General features: G+C 40.1%; 2 protein-coding genes across 2 annotated transcripts; one reads left to right on the top strand and one right to left on the bottom strand.

Annotated features, from left to right (window-relative positions):
* Window positions 1-2,486: 2,486 nt before the first annotated feature.
* Window positions 2,487-23,599, bottom strand: LOC119719601 (serine/arginine repetitive matrix protein 1-like). The gene is made up of 8 exons (XM_038189082.1): window positions 23,402-23,599; window positions 22,962-22,992; window positions 21,389-21,517; window positions 20,401-20,541; window positions 19,542-19,658; window positions 5,400-5,512; window positions 4,382-4,520; window positions 2,487-4,094 (listed from the first exon to the last, which is right to left on the bottom strand). The coding sequence occupies exons 1-8, from the start codon at window positions 23,542-23,544 to the stop codon at window positions 3,018-3,020; spliced, it is 1,890 nt and encodes a 629-aa protein (XP_038045010.1). The 5' UTR covers window positions 23,545-23,599; the 3' UTR covers window positions 2,487-3,017.
* Window positions 11,081-18,362, top strand: LOC119719602 (collagen alpha-1(X) chain-like). Its single transcript, XM_038189083.1, has 3 exons — window positions 11,081-11,607; window positions 16,167-16,422; window positions 16,901-18,362. Exons 2-3 carry the CDS (start codon window positions 16,197-16,199, stop codon window positions 17,584-17,586), a joined length of 912 nt encoding a protein of 303 aa, XP_038045011.1. The 5' UTR covers window positions 11,081-11,607; window positions 16,167-16,196; the 3' UTR covers window positions 17,587-18,362.
* Window positions 23,600-25,589: the final 1,990 nt, after the last annotated feature.

Genomic DNA, 25,589 nt, shown 5'->3' with positions numbered 1-25,589 from the left:
TTTCTTTTTCAGTACCATTTGTCATAGATTGCATAGTTTTGTACACATTATCACTGTTTTGGGCCAAACAAAGAGTATGGCTGGATTGCTAAGGAATTTCTGTACTGATCAATCGTAGTTTGTGCAGTAGTTTTTGAGTTAGACAAAAAAGTACTGAGGGGGACTTTCTCTTTCGGTTGACTTTCTCTTTCGGTTGAGTGTATATCCAAATACAAAAATGTCTAAGTGAGTTCATTTGTACATACATGTAAACAGGTACAGCACATGTGTTTAAAAAGGATTCTGGAAAAAAATAAAATAAATTACATAATGTTTTCTTGAACATTTGACACCAGTCAAAGTTGTTTCCTGGGCACGTGGGTCATTCTATAAATTTAGGGTTCAAAGCGTGACATTTTCCCCATCTCTGTTACGGTGGTCATTTGTGATTTGCCATTGAAGTATTATTAAGAATGACTGCAAACAATTTTGTATTTGTTGGGTATGTAGTTTTCTTTTCATAATCACTCTTGCAGGACAACCTCATTAAGGAGCACATCCAGAATTATCAAATCAAAGATGTCAGATGTAACAGACGGGGGGAAAAAGTGGACCTAAAATTTATAGAATGACCAATACATAAAACAAAAACAATTATGAACATTACAAATGAAACTCTTGTTTTGTTCTTATTTTACTATTTAAAATTTGTGTTATTGGTTAGAACTCAAGGTCTTGTTTTTTAAGGTCTTGTTTTTTAAAGTCTTCTTTTGGTTACTTCATGGGACAAGTTAATAAAACATTGGGAAAAAAATTACTGCTGTGAAAGTTCTTTACTTTCAGATTTAGGAACACATATTTCAGAGGAAATGGTGCTGCACATTCGTGTGGAATTTTTTATTTGAATTAAATGCACAAGTTAACTGTATTTATCCTTGTGGAGCAAAATGAAAAGCTGAAAGGTGGAGTATATCATTTGTCATTTGCACATTTCTTTCATTTGAAGCAACAAAAGTGCTGAAAATCTAAAGAAGAGTGCTTTACAACTCTGACTGATGAAGTTTGAGCTCAGTGAATGCTGTACACATGTATATTCCGAGAAAACAATATTCTAAGATCTCCATTTCAATACGCATGTGCCTTGTGTCAACACTTGACGCACCCATTCAAGGCTTCACCGAACTAAAAACAAACTACTAACGGAAAATTCCAAAAATGTGTCTTTCCACAAAAGGTATGCAGACGAATGTTTTAATCATCAACAGAAATATGTTTGAACCAGAGTTGTAATGACTTGAGTGAATGACTCGACTTGAGTCCGATTGAGTCACAATTTTTGGTGACTTGACTCAAGTCCCAAAGGGCAAATGACTCCACTCAACTCGAGTCACTAGACTTGAGGAAGGCTAATAATACTTGAGTCCCAAAAATAAAAACAAACCTTTGCGAAAAATATTTGCAGTGACTTACGCCGTTGCCTGTTTTTGTTCACGTCACATAAGAATGTTCGCAAAAAATTTATACATATACATATGTGGTTTGATCAGTGTCGCCATTAGTTGAATGGCGATCAGCTGGCACCCCCTTTTTTTCATTAAGAGTCAAATGTGGTGTCACCACATGAAGTAGCCCGAATATAACATAAAAAAGCCAAAAAATGACTTTCTCTCTTGTGTTTATTTATTGTATAGTGTTGCAATATCTGTGACTCGAATTGACTTCAGCTAAATTCTTGACTTTACTCGACTACGTGCTGTGGCTCAACTCGACTCGACTTTCTTGACCTAATGACTCAACTCGACTCGAGTCACTTCTTTAAAATGACTCGACTCGAGTCACAAAAATCAGTGACTCGTTACAACTCTGGTTTAAACCTCAGAATGATTCATATGCAACTTGAAAATGTTTTTTGTGTATTTATATTAAGTTTCAAAATGTTTTGCCATTTTCAACCATTTTGAATCATTCAAAAAAAGGAAATTACAGCATGATGAGACAGCTGTGAACAGGATTGGTATTAGCTGTACGAGTCTTACTACCTCTGCCAAGGAGGTTGTTTTCATCGGCTTTGGTTTGTTTGTTTGTTGGTTGGTTTGTCTGTGAACAGGATAAATCAAAAAGTTATGGACGGACTTTCATTAAATTTGTTTTGGTGGGGGGTCCTTGGTACTGTACAAAGTACAAATCGATGAGATTTTGGAAGTGATCCGGATCTGGGTGCAGGATTTTTTTTAAGGATTCTTCACCACATATGAAAAACTTTGACTCCATTTCGAGCAGAAAAGATTGCTACTCTGTGTACGTGTGTGGGTAATGCAGCGTGCACACATTCTGGAATTTGTATTCTTGTGGAGACATTTCTTTGTTCTCGTGTAGTAAAGTTTTCGAGTTTGAAATTGAAGTTTCAAAATGCTCTTATTTTAACCAGAATTAATTTCCTGGGCTGAAATTTGGACTAAATATCCCTTTTCTAAAACTCTTCCATGTGCGACGGATCAACCTACCTTGGAAATTCCTAGTTTTTGAGTAAAATCCATATATCTATTTCGTGAAATTCTTGTGGAGACGTATTCATCTATAGAAATGTTCTTGTGGAGACGTGTACAATCTTGTGTTCCCTATTTTGTGCATGTCTCCGTAAGGTAGTAAATTCCAGCACAGTCTATGGGCGCATATGGCACACACCATTGAAACCAACAGGTCAACGGACTGAACCATTTGACACTATGGATAGTGGGGAATGTGCAATAAAAGATGGAAGTCACTTGGATATGCCAGTATTCCATTGGGTGTACCGACAATATGGCAGGAAATTATTCAGCCTTGGAGGAGGTTTGCGCTCTGAGTGCTTTCTAGTTCCTGATATTGCCGTTAATTTTGTTTTCATCTTTGGCAATTCGACCACTTCTTGACCTATACTACTTATTTCAAATTGTCAATACACAAGACATTTCAAGTCACAAGGGCAGTAATTAAGTATGTGACACTTGTTGTTTGCACAGTAATAAACATGAAGTAATGACCTTCCTTTGTTTTATTTATGGGCATTTTTGCCTCGCACCTCTCGTTTTCGCTCCAATCCCACCCCCACGCATTTTCAATTTCACGTTGGACCTTGGTGACCTCATGCCACCTTCTGGCATCTCTCCCTGCTCTCTCGGTGGTGACCTTTGATCTTCAGGTGGTGACCTGTGACCCCTAGATGACGACCTTTTACCTCTGACCCCTGATGCTGAACCCCGGCCTCTTACCGAGGCAGATCGCAGACCTCTCGGTGACGAAATTGAGCTTTGCCCTAGGTCTTGCTTGGGTGACCCGTGATCTCCAGATGGTGATGGATACTGATGGGACCTGGTTTGTAAGCCTGCATCACTGCTGTCAACTGTTTTGTTTGCTTTGGCCAACTTTTCTTTTGAAGTTTCTGCCTCTGTCTTCCCAGACCCTCTGAGCCTTTTCTTTGGGGTGAGGTCTTCTGAAGCATCTCCCTTCTGACTGGCCGAAGTGTCTGACCTAGTTCTTCTCCTTTTTCGGGGTGTTTCTTGAGGATGTTTCTCAGAGGCATCCAAGGGAGGTGATGCCTTGGTTGTGGTTTTACGAGGGGTACCCTGTTTTTGGGAAGCTTTTCTGGAAGCTGTTGCTTTCTTTTTCGGAGACACGGAAGCAGGACTTGGTTTCTGTCTCGGCTCATTTGCTGACCTTTTTTGCTTCTTGGCTGGTTTGGTAACCCCCTTCTTTTGTGTCCCACTACTACGTGACGATCCTGCAGCTTTTCTAACACAGCTCGACTTAGTTGACGTTGACGCTTCAGGATTGTCATTGCTGGATCTTTTCCCTCCTTTGCGCGGCTTCTTTGGTGACGGCTCTGTCGCGTCCTCTCCCAGGTAAATCTCTGCTCTAATGGTTTTGATCTTTTTCACCTTTTGGCTGGCCTCCTTGTAAGCCAGTGCACGTCTTTTCGAGCTCAGTTGGGTCAACGTTTCTTTGTCCGTGCCCAAATCCTTAGGTTTTGATCCTTGACGATGTTTGCCCTTTGTGAACTTTGACTTCGGTGCTGGAGGATCAGGGCTGGCGGGAAGCTGCCCTGTTTGTCGGCGGTGACGTCGCGATCTTGAGGGCTTTAAAATAAAATTTAAATTAAAAAAAAAAAAGTGTGGCTGATAATATATGAACTTTTATATGTCAACAAAAATTGGAAATTGTAATGAAAATGGTTTCTAAACTTGTATGTGTCAGTATTAAGTCAAGGCAATTCAATACCTCTGTTGAAATTCAATTCAACTTGAAGAGTTTATCACATACAACTGTTCCGTCAAGAATAATTAGCCATTAGGCTTTTTCTCCACTCAATTTTCATTTCGTAACTTCTGGGTGAAGACGGAAGCGACACTGGGCACATATTTACCTTTGCAGCTGTAGAGTAGGAGCGAGCTTTGATCTGGGATATTTTTGAGCCCCTATCTTCAGTTTCTTCTGAATCAGTGGCATCCGTAGTTTGATGCACTTCACGGCCGGCCTCGAAATCTGCTTCCAGCTTCTCAAACCTGCAATAAAGAGACAAAAACAGTTTAATAAAAGAAATTTTGCACAAAGGCAGGGCAAATATTGAAGCTCTGCTGAAAATGTAAATCATGAAACTTTTTTGTAAAATAAAAAGGCCCTTTATCGTGACCCAGCTTAGAAACAACGTTGTATATTACATGTAACACCCGCCATTTTTTTTTTTGGGGGGGGGACTTTGAACATATTTTCTGTCCTGACCCACATTAAAAGCACTAGTTTCTTGTTTTGCAAAGATATTTGCTTCGGTGGGCATTTGACGATTGCCTTATTGTGAACAGACTGGACATTTGTCACAAAATGTCTGTCCTTGTTCGTACATAACAATGATCACATCATAACTTTGAAGCCAGTGCAAAAACTGTAATATTTTCGCTTGATAGCAATGTAAATGGGTTGATAATGTCAAATGAAAAAGCCTATAAGAAACTGAATTTGTCCTAAGCACCCTTTTCCTTGCAGTGTGTCTGTCCATGTTACGTAGGTATAACACAGAAAAAAGACCCGTTATTTTCTCAAATATTTATTTATTTTTCATCTCTTGTATTATCTTGTCCTAGTCACTTTCAACTTAGCAAGGTATAGGAAAAAACTAAAGAAAACACTAACTCATCTTTAACCCTTTATATGCAATATACTTATCTAATTTGCCCATTAGTGTGGGCATTCCCGAATTGTGAGCAGCCCCCCCCCCTCCAAATCCTGGGTGCGCCGCTGCTTGCAGCTTCCGGACTAAAACACTTCATCACACAATATAGTGACGATCTACTTGTATTTTGTTTACTGGATCAGTGGTAGAGTCAGCATGCCCCTTACACGTTAAAGAGAGCCAGACGAGACAGTTGGAACAAGGTCAATCATACCTCTTGACGATATATTCTGTGATGGATTCCCGCACCACCATCAAGGAGGTGTTGTCATGGAGACCAAGATTCACTTTCATCTTTTGGTACTGCTCATGTAGCCCATGGTGAACCTGAACAGTAAACAATATGAAACAGTTGAATAGTTTATCAAAATCTGCCAAAATTAATCTTGTCAGTGACCCCGGAGTAATGCAATTCCCACTTTTCCAATTACGGTGTATTTCTGGAACTACCCCAAATGGCCAACCTATCATCCTCTAACTGACTTAACCACTGACTGATTAACCGACTGATAAAGCCATCAAGTCTTAATAATGTTCTAAACTGAGTCTTTCAGGACCAGCTGGACTAAACACGCCTAATACTGTTTATAGGCCTATCAGAAAAACAAGTTTAATTGGGAGTACATTTTTCAAATTCAAGAATTTCTGATGCATATGTCAAAGTGCAAATATGTTGGTTGTGCTGTGTGCCTCTGTAATGGGCGGGCAGTTATGTGTAAATTGTGTATTTGCCTTTCTTAAAGCTATAGTCCATCATTTGCAGCCATCCGAAAAGTAACTGGCGTAATTATTGTTGAAAAACATACTTGGTTGAAAGATAGTAAGTGGACCAAACTCCCTGTGAAATTATTCTTTTCTGGGAAGCTGTCATTTTGAAGTAATCAATGAAAGAAGGCCTTTCCAATGGTGCGTCTTAAGACGCACTGTAGGAAAATTTAAATTAGTAGTTTGTTTTGTTTTCCGCGAAGCGCACGCAAGCATTGGCACGACGCAAACACGCGTGCGGTTGCTATAATTCGTCGGATCAGTGCGCGACGTCGCGTATAGCTGCAATTCAAAACATGATTCAGTAACTTTTGATTTGAAATTGATCTCCTAGAATGCTGTTTTTCTCGGAATATACAGCTGAAGCTTAGCTGAAACTTCATCAGGTTAGTTGTTCAGTATCCTTTATTAGATTTTGAACACTTTTGTTGCTTCAAACGAACAAAATGCACAAATTACAAATGATGGACTATATCTTTAAATTATGCATCAACACAGAGTTCATTGTTAAGATGACTGACGTCTAAACTGAATTCTGACTGAATGCAGTACGCTTTTGATCATACATGTGTGTAGCTTTTTTTTGTCATGAGGCTTTTTTTTGTCATGAAGCCGCATGTTAAAAATATGGTATTTAAGTTCCAATACACTCTAAAACAAACACTGCCAAAGGTTTTTGATAGAATGATATGAGTATGCAAGTGTATTCGAATTTCAGAAATACTTGACAGCCAACACTAAAATATTACGATTTTCTTTTAAAAATGTTGAAATGTATGCCAGAAAAAATACTTTTGGGCCCAGGCCCCAGGTTTTTATTGGTTATTAAAAAAAAACCCTTGAAATATATAAGGCGCCCAAGTTGAACTCTATGTTTTATAGGTTTTAAGGTTTTCTCTACGAGGCATACATTTAGATTATTGACACTGTGATCTTGGCACTGCAAGATGATCAAAGACAAAGTCATACATGTACATGCATGTTGGCAGTGCATATGTGATGCACGTTTGAAACTCATCATTTCTTATTCATTTTCTATGTTAACAATAAAATGGCAAGTTCAAACATGTTGAAAGACTGCCGTAATTTAGAGACAATTCTCAGGCACTAAAAAGCTGTTTTGAACACCCTGATTTCCTGGAAATGGAATGCTCATCTGGGTGTGTTTGTTATTTTCCTGTGACAATATACATACATGTACACCTCACTTGATATGCCAACCTATTCTGTTGTCCTTGAACTGACTGTGCTTGCGTGCTTCAAATTATGGTCCCAAGGTCTCTCCACAAAGTGAAAGTTGAGCCAAACTACACCACCTACACTTCAGACTCACAAAAGTGCAGAGAGCCCCAAAACAGAGATGGGTCATATCTAAAAATATCTAACTGGAACGGTTTTTATGAATAAAAATGCAGTTTCTACTACAGAGTGACTCTGAATTAAATTAAGCCAAAATCTCAAGTCTCATAGTCTATAGATGAAAAATTACACACTATTAGATTTTTCTTTCAAGTATTTCTTCACCAGAGAACTTAGATATTTTTTTCTCACAATTCAGTATGAATGCATCCCAAACAGGGATACAGGTTGTCACACAAAAAAACCTAACAGTCGAATCAGACATGTTTTCAGAAAAGTGGTGGTAGTATTCAAAAGCACATGTACAATGTACGGCTGAGTAGAAAAAGTGGTCTTCCAAATGCTGTTTAGTTTGTTTCATTAGGATGTTTTGTTCAAAAGATACAGCAATCACAATACGGGACTTGAAAAACCAATTGGGCACCTTTTTTTATATACATGTATAGCTCCTGGTCTTCCAAAAAAACCTTTGTCCAAATGATAAACTGATATTAAAGCTGCACTGACACTTTTGACCCATCCTTTGTGTGTTTCTCTAACTGCCCTTCTCACTTTCAAGGAAAGTTGCCCAAGATGACTTTCAACCCTTGAGTTTGATGAAGTGTAGCGTTTGTTCCAATGCATCGATTTGAATGAAATAAAGTTTGTATGGTAGATTGGTTATCTGACTTTAAGAGGTAATTTGAAAATATTCCAAAGCTCACATGCAATTATACCTTAATTAATTGGTTTTCCACTGTTAGGTTCTTTGTGGGACAAGCTGTATATGTGTATATTTTGCAGACCCTGACAATTTCGACTGAAATTTGAGGTATAAAGAAAAAGTATGCATACATGCATGGTGCCAACATGTTATTTACAATTTGAAAAAAGCCTGACATCAGGCAACTGCAGGAGGATTTGCATACGTGTACATGTACATCCCTGCACAAAGCATTGTGAGTCTCACATTACTATGAAAAACAATGTTTTTGTTGTTTGGAAGTACATAAAAGTTGTACAGTATTTGTAAATTTTAAAGAAATCCATGTACAGTGTGCAGGTTTCATGAGGTACCGGTACATATATGCCAGCATACAAGAGAAAGGGAAAGTGATTTTATGGGCCAGTGCAGTGTCAACGACACTGACAGTCAGAGAAGTGAAAGTTCCTGAACTGATAATTGATTTGTTTTTATTTCATGGTATGTGGGTTGATTGAAAGTGAAAGAGTGAAACAACTGACAACATTTAATAACTGTAATGACAAATGAAAATTTACTGTGTGTCTACTGTCAACAAGGCTACATGACCGTCTACGTGGAACTATTCTGAAGTTTCCGATTTGAGTGTACAGTGTTGGGTGTCTGCCAATTTACCCACAGCCCTAAATATTACAATCAAATGCAGCATACATCACTTGTCACAGGCCAATCAGTAGGGGTGTGCATTTAAGGGTAGTACAGGAATTTTGGTGCCCAATTGAAAAAAACACTGGTACCGGAGAACACGTTTATAAAGAAACCCAAGGCAAAATTGAAATCGCTCAAGTTGCTGTATAGATTGTTCATAAACGTCCGCACGATAATACTACCACATCGGTGATGTGTCAATACAGCAAGATAGAAATGTGTACAGTGAGCTCAATAGGCCTACATGTAGCTTCACGGTGTAAATTCCATTTTCGCAAGCGTCATATAGGCCTTAACGTGAATCTGTTTTGTTTTTCTATGCAACCCAGTTTTCATTATGAAAATTCTCCACAAGCCACATTTCTTTTTCATTGTCTAAGAAGCTCATGTACGGTATGTACAGTTGGTTACAGGTACCCAATCCCATAACCCGGAACCGGTTCCCAACATCAGCGGTCGGGTACTCGGGTACCTGGGTACCTGGTTCCCATACACAGGACCTACCAATAACTTTCCAAGTGCAAAAATACACGTACAACCATGGACGTCGCCAGGATTTTTTTCTAAAAAAAAACATGTCAAAAAATTCCTGTAATTCTCAACACATTCTCGATTTATCAGTTTTAGAGGGGGGCAGGGACATTTCCCCCCCCCCCCAACCCATTAAATTTATACCGCTATGACTTCGCGCCTCTTTTTCTTTTCTTTTTTCTCGTTTTTTCCCTTCTTTTTTTTTTTTTGGTTTTCCAGGGGGGGGGGGGACGCCCATGCATACAACAGGTACATGTATCGGTGCATGTTCAAATCAGTATTCAAGGTTCCTTAGCCCTCCTATGCAAACATACATTCTGTGCCTAGTTGTCCTTTCAGTCATATTAATCATCAAATGACTGTTTTCAACAGTCAAGATCTCCCAGGCTACATAAAGCAAGATTGACTGGCTGTGACTGTTTATGCAACTTGACACACCTGTGCTTTGACTGTAGGTGATTGATATGACAGCTGTGCCACCAGTTCCTGCTTTTGTCTGTTGACTGAAATTGACTAGCCAGAGTGCTTGCCTAACATGATATCTGACTGCTTGTAAGTAGCCTGTATAAAAGGCATGGGGGAGACAGATGGACATGAAAAAACAAAATCACTTTTAATTATCACAGGTAATACTATTTAAGCTGTGCACAACTGCCACAACATGTTTTCAAATTTCAGTATAATATAGCTGGGTGGGGCCTATTGGAACTGCCCGGATATGTTTATGCACATCTTCAGATCAAGGAGGAAATTGGGCCGTGTCAAAACACAGGTGTTATGATTACAGTGACCTCCAGATGACACTGGCGACTTCTGATTTGGGGTGTTCCCTGTTACTAAATTCAGGAAGAGATGTGCTGTACACGGTACACATGCCAACTTTGTGCCATCTTGAGGGAATTCTAAGCATGATTTAAAGTGACCCTCCATGACATCTCATGCCCCCACCCTATACGGGTGCAGTGCACTACTTCAAGTGAGATTTTCTACGTGAGGTCATTAGCATAAAAAGTGCCCCCACAACTTCTTTTAAAAACGGAGACCGTTTGGCTTTAAAAATGGTGGAATTGTGTAAATATAGCCAAGGATCAACTCCCTGGTTTTTGGGCTTCCGTCTGAGGGCAGGCTTGATAAAATTACGGTTGAAAAATGGGTCATATTTGCCTGAGAAAGTGGAAGGATGCCACTTGTAAAATGGCTACATGCAGGCTTGGGAACCATCACTTTTCGAGAGGTGATTTTGTTTTGGTGTGAACATTTAAAAATGTAATTGGCTCGTCTATCCAAAATTGAAAAGAAATAAAAAGATGAAGGACAAGACAATAATTTAATTTTTGTTTGAGAAACCCCAGTGATGTCGGCTTGCATGTTATTTGGCCCTGAACTTTGTTAAAATGTACACTGTTTTCAATGGGGCTTGCATTAGTTCAGTGCACCCATACACATTATTTTCTTACACCAGCCAACTTGTCAAAATTTAATCATAACCAATTGATGCAGAAAAAAGTATATTATTTGTGCATTTCATGAGGGAAAAAGCCCAAAGCAGATTGCCATACAAAGGATCAATACATTCTTTTACACTGAATTTAAATAAAATATTGAGTTGCCTTCTTCTTAACTTTTCCCCCTTTTTAAGGTAGGTGGGTGGGTGGGTGGGGGGGGGGGGAGGAGCTCAAACCAGATCCCCTCCAGTATGCCCCCCCCCCTTGAGTGGCTACTGCAAGGGGGTTATGATGGAGATGCAGCTCAAGCCCCCCCCCCCCCCAACCCACGAGTGGCCACTGCATGGGGGGGGGGGGGGATTATGATGGGGATAATGGGGGATATGGTAATCAAATGGGGGACAATGAAAAGGCTGACTACATACAGTAAGAGAGTGGAGGGACTTTTTTCTTCAAACTATTTTTCAGCATTGCTGTCAAAGTTTGATAGATATGTTCACATTCAGTGTACTATATTTGTTTAGAATTCAGTGACATTCCAGTCCCTCCAGGGCCAATATATACAAGCCCCTGCACCCCAGCATGATTCATTACCCACAACCACCAACAGATTCCTCTCCTCTGTTCCTTGGAAAGTTCCAACCAATAAACGTAGCTTGCCAAGCTTGTTTTCCATCGCTTCTTGGCAAGGGCATGGCATAATTGGCAGAGGTGATGGTAAATCTGTTCACTTGTCAAGCTCAATCCATCACGGGCCAATTACATGCCTGGTGTATATAATGGTGGTGGATAGCCTCCCCAGAGCATTACAAAGAAGTCTGAGCCTTGTGCAACTGATCAGTAAGGGTGGACTGATTGAACTGTCTTAATTTTCTTATGTTCCTCAAAGTTGCTTGCTTTCTGGAAGTGGTACCGATTGGAGGGAAAAAGTGGTGAGTTATTTCACTAAATCTTTCCTTTTTCTTTTTTAAAGTTGTTCTCGCTGTGCTATTTTTGAATTTTGTCCTAAAATATAGATATTGATTTTAAATTGCTATTAATCTTGCAATACAAAAGTTATTAGTTATTCACTTTTGATTTAGAAAGATCTGTCAATGTTTAGTTAGGCCAAAAAAAAAAGTCTCCGGTTTCTGGTATGCGCGCGCGTCGCCGTAGCCATGCGCGTCGGCAAAATGAAAAAGTTTTTTTTCAATGAAAGATGATGTCTCAAAACCGCCAAACTCACTGGTTTGACTGGAATTCTGCTGCTGCGCAATTTCAACGTGTTTTTAGATGGGGTTATGATCGAGACTAAGCTTTATGTGGCCTCTCTGGACTCCCATACATTTGCACTAAGTTTAGTCGGGCACCATTTGCAGTCATCAGCCGACATTTGAAGCAAATTTGAAGCAAAAAAGTCGGGTAAAAAAAAAAAAAAAAAGGCCGCGTCGCCGCACCACTTTTTGGACAAGCTCCATACCAGAAACCGGAGACTTTTTTTTTTTGGCCTTATGGAATATTTATTTTTACATGTTTCATATTATTTGCAACTCGACAACAATTCAGGCATATCTTTTGAGCGCTATGGGCACAAAGCAACCCAAAGTAAAAGCATATTTTCAGAGGGTTGAAAACATCTGAAATTGAAAAAAAAGGAGCTTTTTACGTAAAAAAAAAACAAATTGAAAATTCATCAGGAGAAAAAAAATGTAATATGTTGGACACCGTGGGTTCAGCAACTTTAATGAGAAGTTAATATGTTGATCACATTGAACTTATCAATCTACATACATGTAAATAGTGAAAAAAAATGCTGTCAGCAAAACTGGCAACTGTATTGTCAAGATGGGAACTTGATGCAGGACACCACTTGCTTGATGGAAGCAGCTGAAATATGGAACAATGCAGAATGTTCCACAACGCTGGTAAAAAAAATGCAAATCATTATCTGAATTGGCTGCCCACTTTTTTTATTCAATTGAATCCCTGCCAAATCTCTGAATGTTATGCAACCATGCACATCTCAAAGAACTTTCTCAATTTAAGGAGGTGCAAAGTGTCATCTGTTCTCATAGATCTGGGCTGAGAAGTTTCAATAACGAATAAAGTAAAGATATCAGCTGGTTTCTATCTGACGTCCAATGCAGAGTAAAGTTACTTCCTGCATCAAAAAGAGTTGTGTCACCTCCCCCCCCCCAAAAAAAAAATAGTGATAAGAATTAGACAAATTCAATCTGACAAACTGTTGATTCAACCTGAAATTCACCTGATATATTTTGAATGCATCATACGTTCCTCAACATAATTGTATTAAGTTCCCTGTCTAGCATGTTGTTGTGTGAACAGCAGGATGCTCAATACAAATGTCTTTAGTATACGTGGGCTGAAAAGTGCCAACATGCAAGACATGACGGAACTCTGTTTGAAGAGACCTAGGTTTGAACTTTGAGAAGTTTAACAAATTGAGGCATGTCTGGTGTAGGACTGTGGAATGCAGTGCTACCGGTATCGGCAATAAATCATGTTTGCAGAAATGCAGAGAAATTTGTCCTAGTCAGCAATGTAGGCAGACAACATGCAGGAAAACAGATATTGAGAATCCCCTGTAATGCTCTTAAGCATCAATGATAAGAAATGCTGAGCTACTAACCCCTAAGCCCTGCCGCACATGAGAGCACAGGAGAGCTACGTGCTGAGCAAAAAGTCATTCGAGCCCGTTTTCTCATCACGTAGCTCACAAAATATCACAGTGTGCGGTCAATTTTTGCTGATTTTTCTGCCTTGCGAGGCCGTGAGGCAAATGTCTGTCCTGTTTGATTTTGTTCGCCTCACGAGGTGAAAAACTCACCGTGTGCAGTCAACCTGAGCTACGTGCTGAGATTAAGTAGCTAATGAAAACACATATTCTATTCACGTGAATTCATGTTGTTATGCAATTTCATCAAAAGCCTGTTGGCGTTTGTCCCTATTTTTAAAATCATGCGACCGACAAACAAGGATAATCTGGCCACAACTCAACCAGCTTGTCCTCTAAAATAGAGTTGCTGATACTTTTGACGTGGGGGGGGGGGGGGCGGGGGCCCAGGGTATGTGCTTTCAATGGCTAGATAATTTTTAAGCCCAGCACTTAGCTCAGGTTGAAGCTTGAAAACAATTGAACAGGAGAGACATTTGCCTCACGGCCTCGCGAGGCAGAAAAGTCAGCAAAAATTCACAGCACACAGTGATATTTTGTAAGCTACGTGCTGAGCAAACAACCTTGAATGACTTTTTGCTCAACATGTTTATTTATCCTCTTTTTTCCCCTTCTTCATCTAGCATTATATTAAGAATTTACATAATTGTATCTCTTTTACTGCTGAAGGTATGGAAATAAATGTTCTGTTGAATTGATAAAAAAATGTCACCAGTGACATTGTGCCCTTGGTTTTCAAGCCTAATATCCATTTCGTGTGTAGAATGTTCTTTCTTTCAGTTACAGCAATGCTTCCATTTTTTGTGCTAAAACAAACATGTGTAACTTTGAGAGTGTTAATGCAATACATAATTTGAGTTGTAGAAAGCAGACTTCATTTAAAAGAATCTGACAATGAGAAAAGTATTTTCAACTATTACGAGCATGGTTAATGGACCCACACAGAGACAGCAAAATACCACAGAAACCTCAAATATGTGGGTTAAATCTCTACTTGGAAACACCAAGCCAAGGTCTGAAGGTATGCCAAGAAGTTGCATCACCAAGTAAATAAAATAGAATTTCCAGCTTGGAGTCTGTCCAAGCATCCAGCTATGTTTAGTTTATGGACTTGTTCATTTGATAGCCTGAGCTGTCATTCATGACGTCTGCACAGTTGAAGGAACAATGGGGTATATATATAAATTAAGAAGACTACTTTTTTAATGGCAATATTCCTCTTTTGTATACACATGTATGCATACATTATTAACCCTAACTCCCTACTGAGTTTTACGAAGAACAGTACCAAGTCTGCCAAAATTCATCACTGACTCTGCTTCACATAATGCTTCAGGACCAAATCCACCGAAATCCACCACAAATCCATTACTGCTACAGGTGGATTTTGATGGACTTGGTACTCATGGCTTTTCTGCCTAAATTCCCCCAAATGGGGAGGGGGGAGGGGGAAGGATAGATTTTGATGGAGTTGGGTTTAAAGAAAGACACACATGGAGGTGTGCGTGCTTTTGGAAGGTTAGGGCAAACTTTGTCTTTGGTTGTTTCATTTTACAGAGTTACCAATTTTTGGATAAACAGATTTTAAGAATGTTTAGAAAGTCAATATAGTAATAATAATACAAGAATACAAATGTAGTGCATATACATGTATATCACCATGAGGTCCCTATGCTCTCAGACATTAAAATGAATGGGTTTATGTAGAATATTGTATTTTAAAAATTTCTTGACTGAAAAGACTTTTCTGGCATTATTGAGGGCCAGCCCTAGCTTCCCTAACCTTGTGTTCTGGATGCAAATTCTAGTTTTTAAGCTAAGGCAGGAACTTCTACAAGTCACTTGGTATTCGGTCGGTCTGTCCCCGGAAAATTGACCAAAATAAGGCCCAATAAGTTTTCCAGAAAATATAACAACCAAATTCTAATTTTCAAAAAAAGCAAACAAAATACGTTAAATACTTAACAAAAATTGCTTGTAACAATTTGGAAAGATGTTTATGAAATGTTTGTAAAAGGAGGCAAAATGCAGTAATGTTATAGTCACGTGGTATTTATCACAAATTGCTATAAATCTAGGTACACATCTAAAGTAGTGTGTTCCATGTATGTAAAATCGGCGTCGCATTTTTGGGCGTCGCATTTTTCAGCTCTGGCAGGGATCATTTTGATATATTGCATGCAAGACTTTCATGTTAGACGGCCAGAGCTTATTGTGCACTCGCACTTGTTCAAGATCAATGGATAGGGGCCAAGAAAGATTAAAGGGGTATTGATTATGTGCACACTTAAGAATACAAAGAGACAACTAGGAGGGATTCTTGAATGCATTGTTGCCCTACGCCTAGTGCTCAAGTGAAGATTAAACTACTTTTCAGAATAAATTTAATTCTGCATATTTCGCATTGATGCAAACCATGTGCGCATGCAGCGTGTACAATGTACATGTACCTCCTGTGGAGCTCTCACAATTGATCAAAAAGCGCAATCTCCTCATGCACGGCATCCACAGTCCTCTGACAACTCCTCTCCTTACAAGGAGTACTCCTGATCTTCCAGCAAAGCGAAACTTTCTAATAATATCGACAATTTTTGTAACAGATAACGTTTGGTTTTACTTTGTTTAGAGATTTAACTAGACCCTGGAACAATTCACCATGCTGCTGACATCCCGACACCAGCGGTTCTCGCCAGCGCTTCTTCTCACCCTGCAGGTGCTAGCCTACCAGCCCTGCTAGGGATCTTCCAGCAAAGCGAAACTTTCTAATAAATATCAATAATTTTGTCACAACTAACGTTTGTTTTTCCCTTTGTTTAGAGATTTAACCAGACCCTGCAACAATTCACCATGCTGCTGACATCCCGACACCAGCGGTTCTCGCTAGCGCTTCTTCTCACCCTGCAGATGCTAGCCTACCAGCCCTGCCAGGCTCAGGACCAAGACTCAGTGGGCACAAGCAAAACTACGGAACCCCTGGCACCCCCATCGATGTGCCAGTACATGCTGAGAGGGGAACCTGGTCCCCCAGGAGCCCCCGGCTTACCGGGTATACAGGGGCCTGCTGGCATGCCAGGTGAGGACAAGTCATGAATACTCGAGATATTGAATTGTGAACAGAGGAGGAAATCTCGGGGTTTAAACAGTACAATCCCAGGATATCAGGATGTGTAACAAAATCTATTTTGTGACCCAAGTTTTAGAAATCAAGTCAACTTCAGCAGTGCTGAGGGCTGATTTACATCCACCAAAATAACCTCAGCTGACTATGACCTTACGGTTATTTATAAGGTTACCTACTGCACTGTTTACAAACGTGCTGGAACTGAAGATGATGCTTGTGCCTGCAGACAACATTTTTTCCCACAAAATTATCTCTTAAAACAGATGTTAAAATTACCTGTCAAATGTTTTTAATAAAAACTCTACTTCACATACAAATTTGTTGGCACTTACATGTACAGTTACTCATACCGGGCAATGTAAGGTTTGAACAGCTTCTGTACAAAGAAGTTCCAAAACATTTGATGATTGTTGTCTCAATCTGTTCACAGGTAACCATGGAAATAATGGCATCAATGGACTGACGGGCCCCCATGGGCCAAAAGGTGACATGGGACCCCCAGGCCCACCAGGCCTTCAGGGCAGCGCAGGTACCCCCGGTCCTTACGGCCCCTCAGGTAAGGCGGGGGTCCCCGGCCAACCAGGCAACTCAGGGGAGTCAGGAGGCCGCGGGCCGCGAGGACAAACTGGGGAAAGCGGCCCCAAGGGAGAGAAGGGAGACAGTGCATCAGTTACATTAACCTCATCAAGGCACATGCTACCTAGAACGGGCCGGAGAAAAATTGCATTTTCCGTCGCCGCGACCAACACGATGACAGCACCCGCTGAGGATTCCATCGTCCAGTTTGATCACATCTTCACGCGTCACGGGACGGAATTTGACCCAGAGACGGGCAAGTTCACGTGCCAGGTCAACGGTACGTACTACTTCATCATACATGCCAACAAGTGGACCAACTCTCGAAATTTGCACATTAAGCTCATGAAGAATGGCTCTCTGATGACTGCTCTGTACGAAGATGCGGGCTACGATTATTACGACGCTGCCACCAACAGTATCCTCTTGGATCTAAAGCATGGCGACAAGGTGTGGCTGCAGCTGCACAGCAACAGTGAGGTGTACAGTGGACTGACTAGGATGACTACGTTCTCTGGTTGGCTTGTCTTTGAAGATTAAACCATTAATAGGACGTTTCATGGGCCGAGCAAAAACTGTCACAAATGACCAATCTTATAGTCTAAATTGGATAGTCTAATTTGTACAATATGTACATTACGAGTAAAATGCACCTTACAAGAAACGTAATTTAAACCTGTCGAATACAAGCTTGGAAAAGTTTTAACTGATCTCCCAATATTTCAATGGGGATGTCACCTTTGTTTCTCTGATGTTACGTTTACTTTAGTAACACTTTTTTTGAAAGCTTGAAAACATTACAAAAAGTTGTGTCCGTATTTGTGTTTCACCAAAGTGACGCTTTCAATTTCGACTTGAATTTTTTTTGTAAATTAATGAAAATTTAATGATAACAGCTTTGTAGTGAAGAGCTAAAACCTGCTCGTATGAACTACATGTAATGCTTTAAAGCTTAAATAGAAGTTTTTCAAAAGTGAAAATGATTTTCAGTGGTCCTTCTGAAAAAGATTACAAAAAAAGAAAGATAAAAATGATTTGGTCCTGCATGTACAAACATGCAGAGATTGATCAGTGCCTCCAGAATGTCAATGCTTTTTTTCATCACTGAGTAGTCAGTGGAAAGGATTCAAGTTTAATAACTTGTATATAAATACTGTATGTTCATGTAGCATAATTGGTTAGATGTTTGGAGATGTCCCATATTTGCTGACTTATTAAAAGTGCACTGTATGGTACCATTATAGTTAAACTTTTTTATTTCAAGGTGATAATAAAGTAAGCCAATAGTTTGCTACTGTGAACTTTAGCTGATTGTGCATGAAACACTGTCCAAATTATTTGTAGAATTACAAGAATTAATCCTTTGTATTATGAGCTCCGTGCGCTACCAAAAGAGGGCGCCCTTTTACCTAGCAACGACGTCCCATGGGCGGGACATTTCTCTGGTTGACGAGCACCGTTCCTTGTGTGTGACGCGCGTACACCAGGGGATTTGTTCTATGTACACGCAGTGGCCGCGCTTATGCAGCAAATGAATTGCAGTCAGGCAAGATGGCGTCGGTCGGTCACCCCCAACTATACTTCCTTTGCCGTTGAGGGGGTACTTGTGAACGGAGCGGATTGGGTGGTGTTGGTAAAGTCAAGGCGAAGTTCGGGCAAGGACCATTAGTCGACCAGTGGTTGATTTGTGACTTACCGTACGCCTGCGCACTGATAGCAACGTGCGAACGTCTCTAGTCGAACGCTGGTCAAAATGTCGTCGCAAAACTTCTGGATCCTGGCTCTCTGCTAGCGTTATGAATGCGCGCGGCTATTGGTTACCAGCGAAGCAACCAACCCCAGTAGGCTGGTTCCAAATAGTCGACTAGCGTAGTCAACCATCGTCGACTAGACAGAGTTTGGGCAAATGTTAGTTAACCATTGGTCAACTATAGTCCTTGCGCGAACTTGGTCCAAGTTGGCGGTAAGCCATTGGTTAATTCATCCCTGCCAGCCCTATGCAGGTAACACAGTGTCCAAATGACGCGGCTACGGCTGGAAGTCACACACAAGTGCCTATGGGATGTGGCTTCATCCGCTGCCATAGGTGTATGTGTAATTGCAAGCCGTAGCCACTTATTTCAGAAGTGGCCTAACACCCAACAGCAAAGGCCAAGTTCGGGCAAGGACCATTAGTCGACTAGTGGTTGATTTGTGACGTACCTTACGCCTGCGCACTGGTAGCAACGTGCGAACGTCTCTAGTCAAACGCTGGTCAAAATGTCATCGCAAAACTTCTGGATCCTGGCTCTCTGCTAGCGTTATGAATGCGCGCGGCTATTGGTTACCAGCGAAGCAACCAACCCCAGTAAGCTGGTTCCAAATAGTCGACTAGCGTAGTCAACCATCGTCGACTAGACAGAGTTCAGGCAAACGTTAGTTAACCATTGGTCAACTATAGTCCTTGCGCGAACTTGGCCATGACTGTAAAGCTTATGGCTGCACATGAGTCTTACCTCCAGTGTGTTGTCATCAAAGCACTCCGTCATAAGGCTATGTCTGTGACGTTCAAGCCAGCGCTCTGTAGAATTCTGGTCAGATTTACCATCCATGTAGGTGGCATGGAAGATCATCTGCAGAAAGGTTTAAAATTTCATTAAAGTTGGTATATATGTGCTTTTTCAAAAAATTCTATTTTCTTTTCTGAACGAATTTTGAAGGAATATAGTGCCCTGCAACGAATAAATTTGCTTGTTTGCATTTGCAGGCCTTCACACAGTTGTAAAAAGTGGTTTGACACAGTGCGCTCTAGTTCAGATAGACTTGAAAACAAGTCGTTGGACAGCTGTGTTTGTCAGCTGGCAGCGCAGGCGGATTAAACCCCAGCAATTAGTGGCTTGATTTCAAGTCTATATAATAAAAAAGCGGGACGCTCCTAATTCAAAATTGAAATTAACTAATTGATTACTTGCCGTGGACTTATGCAATATCTCATTAGAAAGCTATTAACTTGTACAATGCTAGAAAATTATCAATTCAATTTTAAAAATCTAATTTTTTAGTGTGCCACACCCAAAAAGCACCTATACACCAACTTTACATTAATAAATGGACTTGCTTATAGTAACAACTGCAAACTTAAGCAATGACAAATAGAAAAACAGTGTTTTTGCGTCCTGGAATATGACCTTATCTTCCTGCAGTCCTCACGTGATGGGCTTTTTACGAGATGACTAGTGGACTCTTGTCAATATGAACTCACTTTGGAGTTATTCTAGTCATCACGGACGTAAATCTGTTTATGCTTACTGACACCTGCAACACAATTTCCACACTCAGCATAACTTTTTTTAGTAACTTTGTAGTTTCGCTTACCTTTTTTGGAATTGCGGTAAACATGAATGCCTTGCTCATTGTCAGTTTGTGGAACACATACAGGGTGTCAAGATGTCCCTGACTTTGTAAGGTATCCATGAGTGCTACAACTTTCTGCCATTGGTCCACAGAGATGCGGATCTGAACAAAAAAATCAAGCACCTGTAATACATTGTAATACACTGTATTACATTGTATTACATGGTTGGGGCAGTTTAAGGAGTACAGGCAAGGCAGTTTGTGGGTGGTTCAGCGACTACTGGATTAAATTAAAAATATTATTGTTATTGTGGTAAATTAATTTACCATCCAAACCAGGGGCATGAGGGGGGGGGGGTGCAGAGTGGCCAATTGCAACTGGCTAGAGATTTTAAAAGTGAAATCGGAATGCTGATGGAAGAAAATTCGGCCCGTCAGATAAATCATTCGTCGGCGTCGGCGATGAAGTGTGCCACCTATTGTCTGACAGTGTCAATGATTGTCCGCTTTTAACAGTGTCCCCTCCTCCCCCACTTTTGCAGAGGACAGATGGCCAGGGATAAATCCTGTCTACCTTTTACCATGGATGGTTCGTGAATTTATGGGCAAGACGAAAAGTACATTTTGCAATGGGGAAAACAAAACCCTGGTTACACGACTGCATGGAGTAAGCCTTGTCGAAATCATAACATAATTTGAACATGAGTTGTTCTCCATGAAAAGAGAGGGTGGTTATACCAATGTTTTCAAAATATTCATTCATGAGAAAAGACACAGTCATTATAAAATTTGAATGATTAGGCGGGGAAGGAGGTGGAATATTTGGGAGTGGGAGGGTGAGAAGTATTTTTTTCTTTTTACAAATCTCCTGAAAAACATTGATTCATTTTGGTGGGGAGCATGTAAAAAATACATGAATATAAACTGCCATGGTGCAGAGATGCCAAAGTTTCCTTTTTTTTTCAAGGTTATAAATGTATCAATTCTGCAACTCATCGGAGATAGCTACCTTAAACTTTGGTATGTACGGCTGTGTCACGTACAAAGCATAGAGAATATAGAGAGCTCCAACACGGTGTTGCAGGTCGTATGGAGGCAGCAGGTACTCTGTGGCTATTTTATAGGCTTCCTGCATGGCCTGTGATGAATAAAAAAGCAAAAAGGAAATCAACGATCATATCATAGGATGACATACATGTAGTTGTCATGCATCGTCTGTACATTGACAATAGAGCTATACAGGGTATAAAAAAAGGAAACCCAGATGTATTTGTAAATTATAAAATATCTTATGCATGTTTTCAAATGGGTTAAAGATCACGTGAAACACCAATGTGTCCTCTTTCCAATGATACCTTGATTGTATGTCTGTGGCCACGGACGACTGAGCATTCTTTGTTTTTCTGTCAAGGGTCAAAACCTGTACTGAGCCAAGTTTTACCTGGCTAAGATTGTTGCTGGCTTGTTATTGAAAGGTTGAAATGGTAAGAGGGGCTGTTGGCGATATGCGAGGTCGTGCAGACCTTTGTGTGGAAAGAGGCAATGGGCCATGAGGGGTTAACTTCAACAATGAGAGTGGTTCAATCACTGTGTCAAAATTAAATAAATTGTGTTAAAAGAAAAGGACGTCTTCTTTCTTTAAATTCAACTGTTCAACACCCTAGAATACCAGTTACCCTTTTGCACAAACTTGGCCCTGTGCAGGTTTTGACCCTTGACAGAATAACAATGAATGATCAGTCATCCGTGGCAACAGACACACAATCAAGGTATCATTGGAAAGAGGACACATTGGTGTTTCACAAGATCTGTAAAAGTATTTATTAGATCAAATTAGGTTTTGCCCTTCACCGACGTTTAAACACTGTATACTCAGTGTGTTACCTCCCGAGTGAAAGTTAGAAAAAATCACTCGGGTGGGAACCGAACCCACGACCTCCTGCTTTCTAGTACAGATGTCTTACCACTCGACCACCGAGCTAACGGGATCGGTTGGCTGGTTCGAATCTGACGTACATAGCAGCGGGTACCGCATAAACTATTATAAGATGGAATTTTGCGTCGGGGTGATATAATAAATCAAATTAGTTTTTGCCCTTCACCGACGTTTAAACACTGTATACTCAGTGTGTTACCTCCCGAGTGAAAGTTGGAAAATATCACTCGGGTGGGACTCGAACCTACGACCTCCTGCTTTCTACTGCAGATGTCTTACCACTCGACTATCGAGCTAACGGGATCAGTTGGCCGGTTCGAATCTGATGTACATAGCAGCGGGTACCGCATAAACTATTATAAGATGGAATTTTTTGCGTCGGGGTGATTAAGTTTTGCCCTTCATACGCATACCTGCTGCGGTGGATGTAGAGTTCTGAGTATACAGTGTTTAAACGTCGGTGAAGGGCAAAACCTAATTTGATTTACATCACCCCGACGCAAAACTCCATCTTATAATTATTTATTAGATCTTTTATAATTTAAATTAACATCTGGGTCTTCTCTTTTTAGTTGATACATCCTGTATTGAATTCTGCAGTATCATTTCTTCGGCAAAAAACATTCAAAGGAAGCTATATACTCACCTCTTTCCTTTCTTGTGCCCTTTCTATGCCACTAAAATAAAATAAAAATATCAAAGAATTCAGAATTAAATACAACACGCATAGTAAGTGATGTGTCAACTCTCCAAAATCATATGAATGAAACAAATATCATAGCAAAGGACTCTGTCATATAAATGAAATCGCTATCATAGCAAAGGACTCTGCCCTATCCATTGTTTTTAATCACCCGGTAATGTTGTCTCAACAGCAAGCAAAAGAAGGGGTGAAAGCCAAAAAACTCATTTTCCTCATGTTCCACAATGTACATTAATCTCTATTTTGTAATGTCAGCAACATGTACTCATCATGTAAAATGAAATCTCAGTTTGCATTTATATTTTGAAAATGAAAAAAGCGTACGTAACAGAAAATTGCATACATAATCTGAAAGAATTATTGTGAAATAATGGCCGACTTACTAATGAATGAATGTGAAGTTCAGCTTTCGCCACTCTTCGGCAAACATTTGAAATCGTACATTCTGTGTGTGCAAGAATTGCTGAAGCAAGCATTCAATGTCCACTCTCAGCCCTGTATACTTCTCACAGTCTTCAGTCTCCATCCTGCACAGTCCTGTTACTAGTGTTAGTTTCTACAATATGCAGAACACCATTTACACTGCATTGAAAAGAAAATGATTTTATGAGTACTGTTTATCAGACCATTTACAATTTGGGACTTTATTTCCCTTTAAAACAAATGTTCCAGAGCCACGAATCAGGAAAATAAAATGTCATTTTGTGCAATTAAATGTAGGAGTAAACTAATCAAAGACAAATATTCTTACTTTTTGTGATAAAAAAGCAAATCTAAAATCTAAAAACAGCGGCTCAAACCCGGGACCTGGGAGTAATTGCAAAATGCCCCGCCACTCAAAGATCACGCCCTAAAATTCCATGGCTATGCAGTCGAAAGAGCTATAAAAAAAATATTAAGTCCAAAGTAGTTTTTACCTTTTAAAAAGATCCTGCTTACTGCTTAAAGGGAAGATACCACATTTGCAAACATCAAAAACGAAATGATCAAATTATCACGAAATACCTTACTGGATTGCTAGAGAATGACAATCTAAAGCATCCTGTAAAATCGTGGCTCCTAGTGTGCTGACGTTTTCAAGAAAAATTGTATTTTTCCAATGCCTATCAGCCGACCAGCGTTGGAGAAAATTGGCTTTTTTCCAAAAAGTGCTCCTAATGGAAAAAGTTCCATACTCGGACGTCACTTTTTTCAATTAATTTTCTAGCGCCAAAAGTTACATCTTTTATGGTTATTCCTCCACTTTCCCTCCTCTACTCTCACCCTCTCCTTTCCTTAATTTCTATTTATTGATCAGTCAGTGACTTCATCGGGATTCGAACCTCTGACGCTTGCTTGATACACGAGACTCTTAACCGCTAGGCCGCGCACGATCGCTGTTGCAATAATCAATCTTTGGACGTATTTGAAGTATCCATTGAAATAAACTAAATATTCATGAGAAAATAAATATTCATAATGACGTATTGCACTATCATTGGCAGGCTCATGCGACGTCATGGTTGTTGATGTCACGTGTATAACGTACCGCTGTCTTTCAGCCACTACAATAAGTTTTGACCGGCTGCTTCAAGTTAGTTCTGCACGACGTATGCATCCAAAATGTGCTCTAAAAACACATTTTGAGTACATTTTTTTCACCTTTACACAGCTTCCTGGATTTCTGGTTCAAATGACAAGGTGAGGTGACAATAAATATGTTTGGCAGCAGATAAATTGACATCCGAGTATGGAACTTTTCCCCTCCTAATTTCTCATATTTAGTTATTCCGCATTGTCTTTGCAATTGATTACACAATGTACGCGATGTACATGATGTACCATGAATGCGGAAGGCGTGCTGAATCGCATGGCACCAACCGTAAACCGCATATCGGTGTAGGAAAATCGCAATTTCTTCCCCAAGAAACTGTTCAAAAATTAGAAACAGGTGTCATTATAATGAGAGAAGTCTGCTTTAAGTTAAAAAGGTCATTTTTGATGAACAAAAAGCACCCTTGATTCGAATTTGATCAAAACTAAACAAGGGCCCTACACTGCACGATCTACTCCTAGAACTATGAGGCTCCGCGTGAGCGGAGCCTCATAGATCAAGAAGCCCGCAAAATTGCCTGCAGCACAAAACACTAATAAAGTACAAAAACGTCCATCAAAATGCAGCCATTTCACACAGAACCGCTGCACAGTTTGCCCCTATACTCCATACTTTATCTCTTGACATACTCACGATTCTTGTGCGGAACTAATATAGGTGGATTCTGTCGGTTTTTAGGCCAAAATGATGAAAAATATGCCCTTTCCGCATTGAGCCAACCTGACACTTGAAATGTGCACGCATATGATCGAGCGATGATTTTCGGTTCGCTCGGAGCGCGCCGCGGGGGGTACGGTACATGCACTTGTACGCATGCACATCATTTCGCTTGTACCACTGATCTCTATATAAAGACTGGATAGCTAATACAGAGCCGCACAATGTACGAATTTGACGCCATATTGGTGAGACCGGCTGGTGATCTACAAAGGACAAGTTGTCGTTTTTATAGACAGCATGATTTCTTTTGTAACGTC

The sequence above is a fragment of the Patiria miniata genome, unplaced genomic scaffold, assembly GCF_015706575.1.
Source record: "Patiria miniata isolate m_02_andy unplaced genomic scaffold, ASM1570657v1 HiC_scaffold_8, whole genome shotgun sequence".
NCBI classification, from domain to species: domain Eukaryota; kingdom Metazoa; phylum Echinodermata; class Asteroidea; order Valvatida; family Asterinidae; genus Patiria; species Patiria miniata.
The sequence above is the reverse complement of the archived record's forward strand: the minus strand, read 5'-3'. Positions and strand labels throughout refer to the sequence as shown.

Bases quoted from the DNA above. Each gene is read 5' to 3' on its own strand.
- LOC119719602 (XM_038189083.1), top strand. From the start codon at position 16,197: ATGCTGCTGACATCCCGACACCAGCGGTTCTCGCTAGCGCTTCTTCTC. The intron at 16,423-16,900 runs GTGAGGACAAGT...ATCTGTTCACAG, and splicing joins GGGGCCTGCTGGCATGCCAG to GTAACCATGGAAATAATGGC.
- LOC119719601 (XM_038189082.1), bottom strand. From the start codon at position 23,544: ATGGAGACTGAAGACTGTGAGAAGTATACAGGGCTGAGAGTGGACATT. The intron at 21,518-22,961 runs GTGAGTATATAG...TATTCATCACAG, and splicing joins GGGCACAAGAAAGGAAAGAG to GCCATGCAGGAAGCCTATAA. The intron at 4,095-4,381 runs GTAAATATGTGC...TTTATTTTAAAG, and splicing joins CCTACTCTACAGCTGCAAAG to CCCTCAAGATCGCGACGTCA.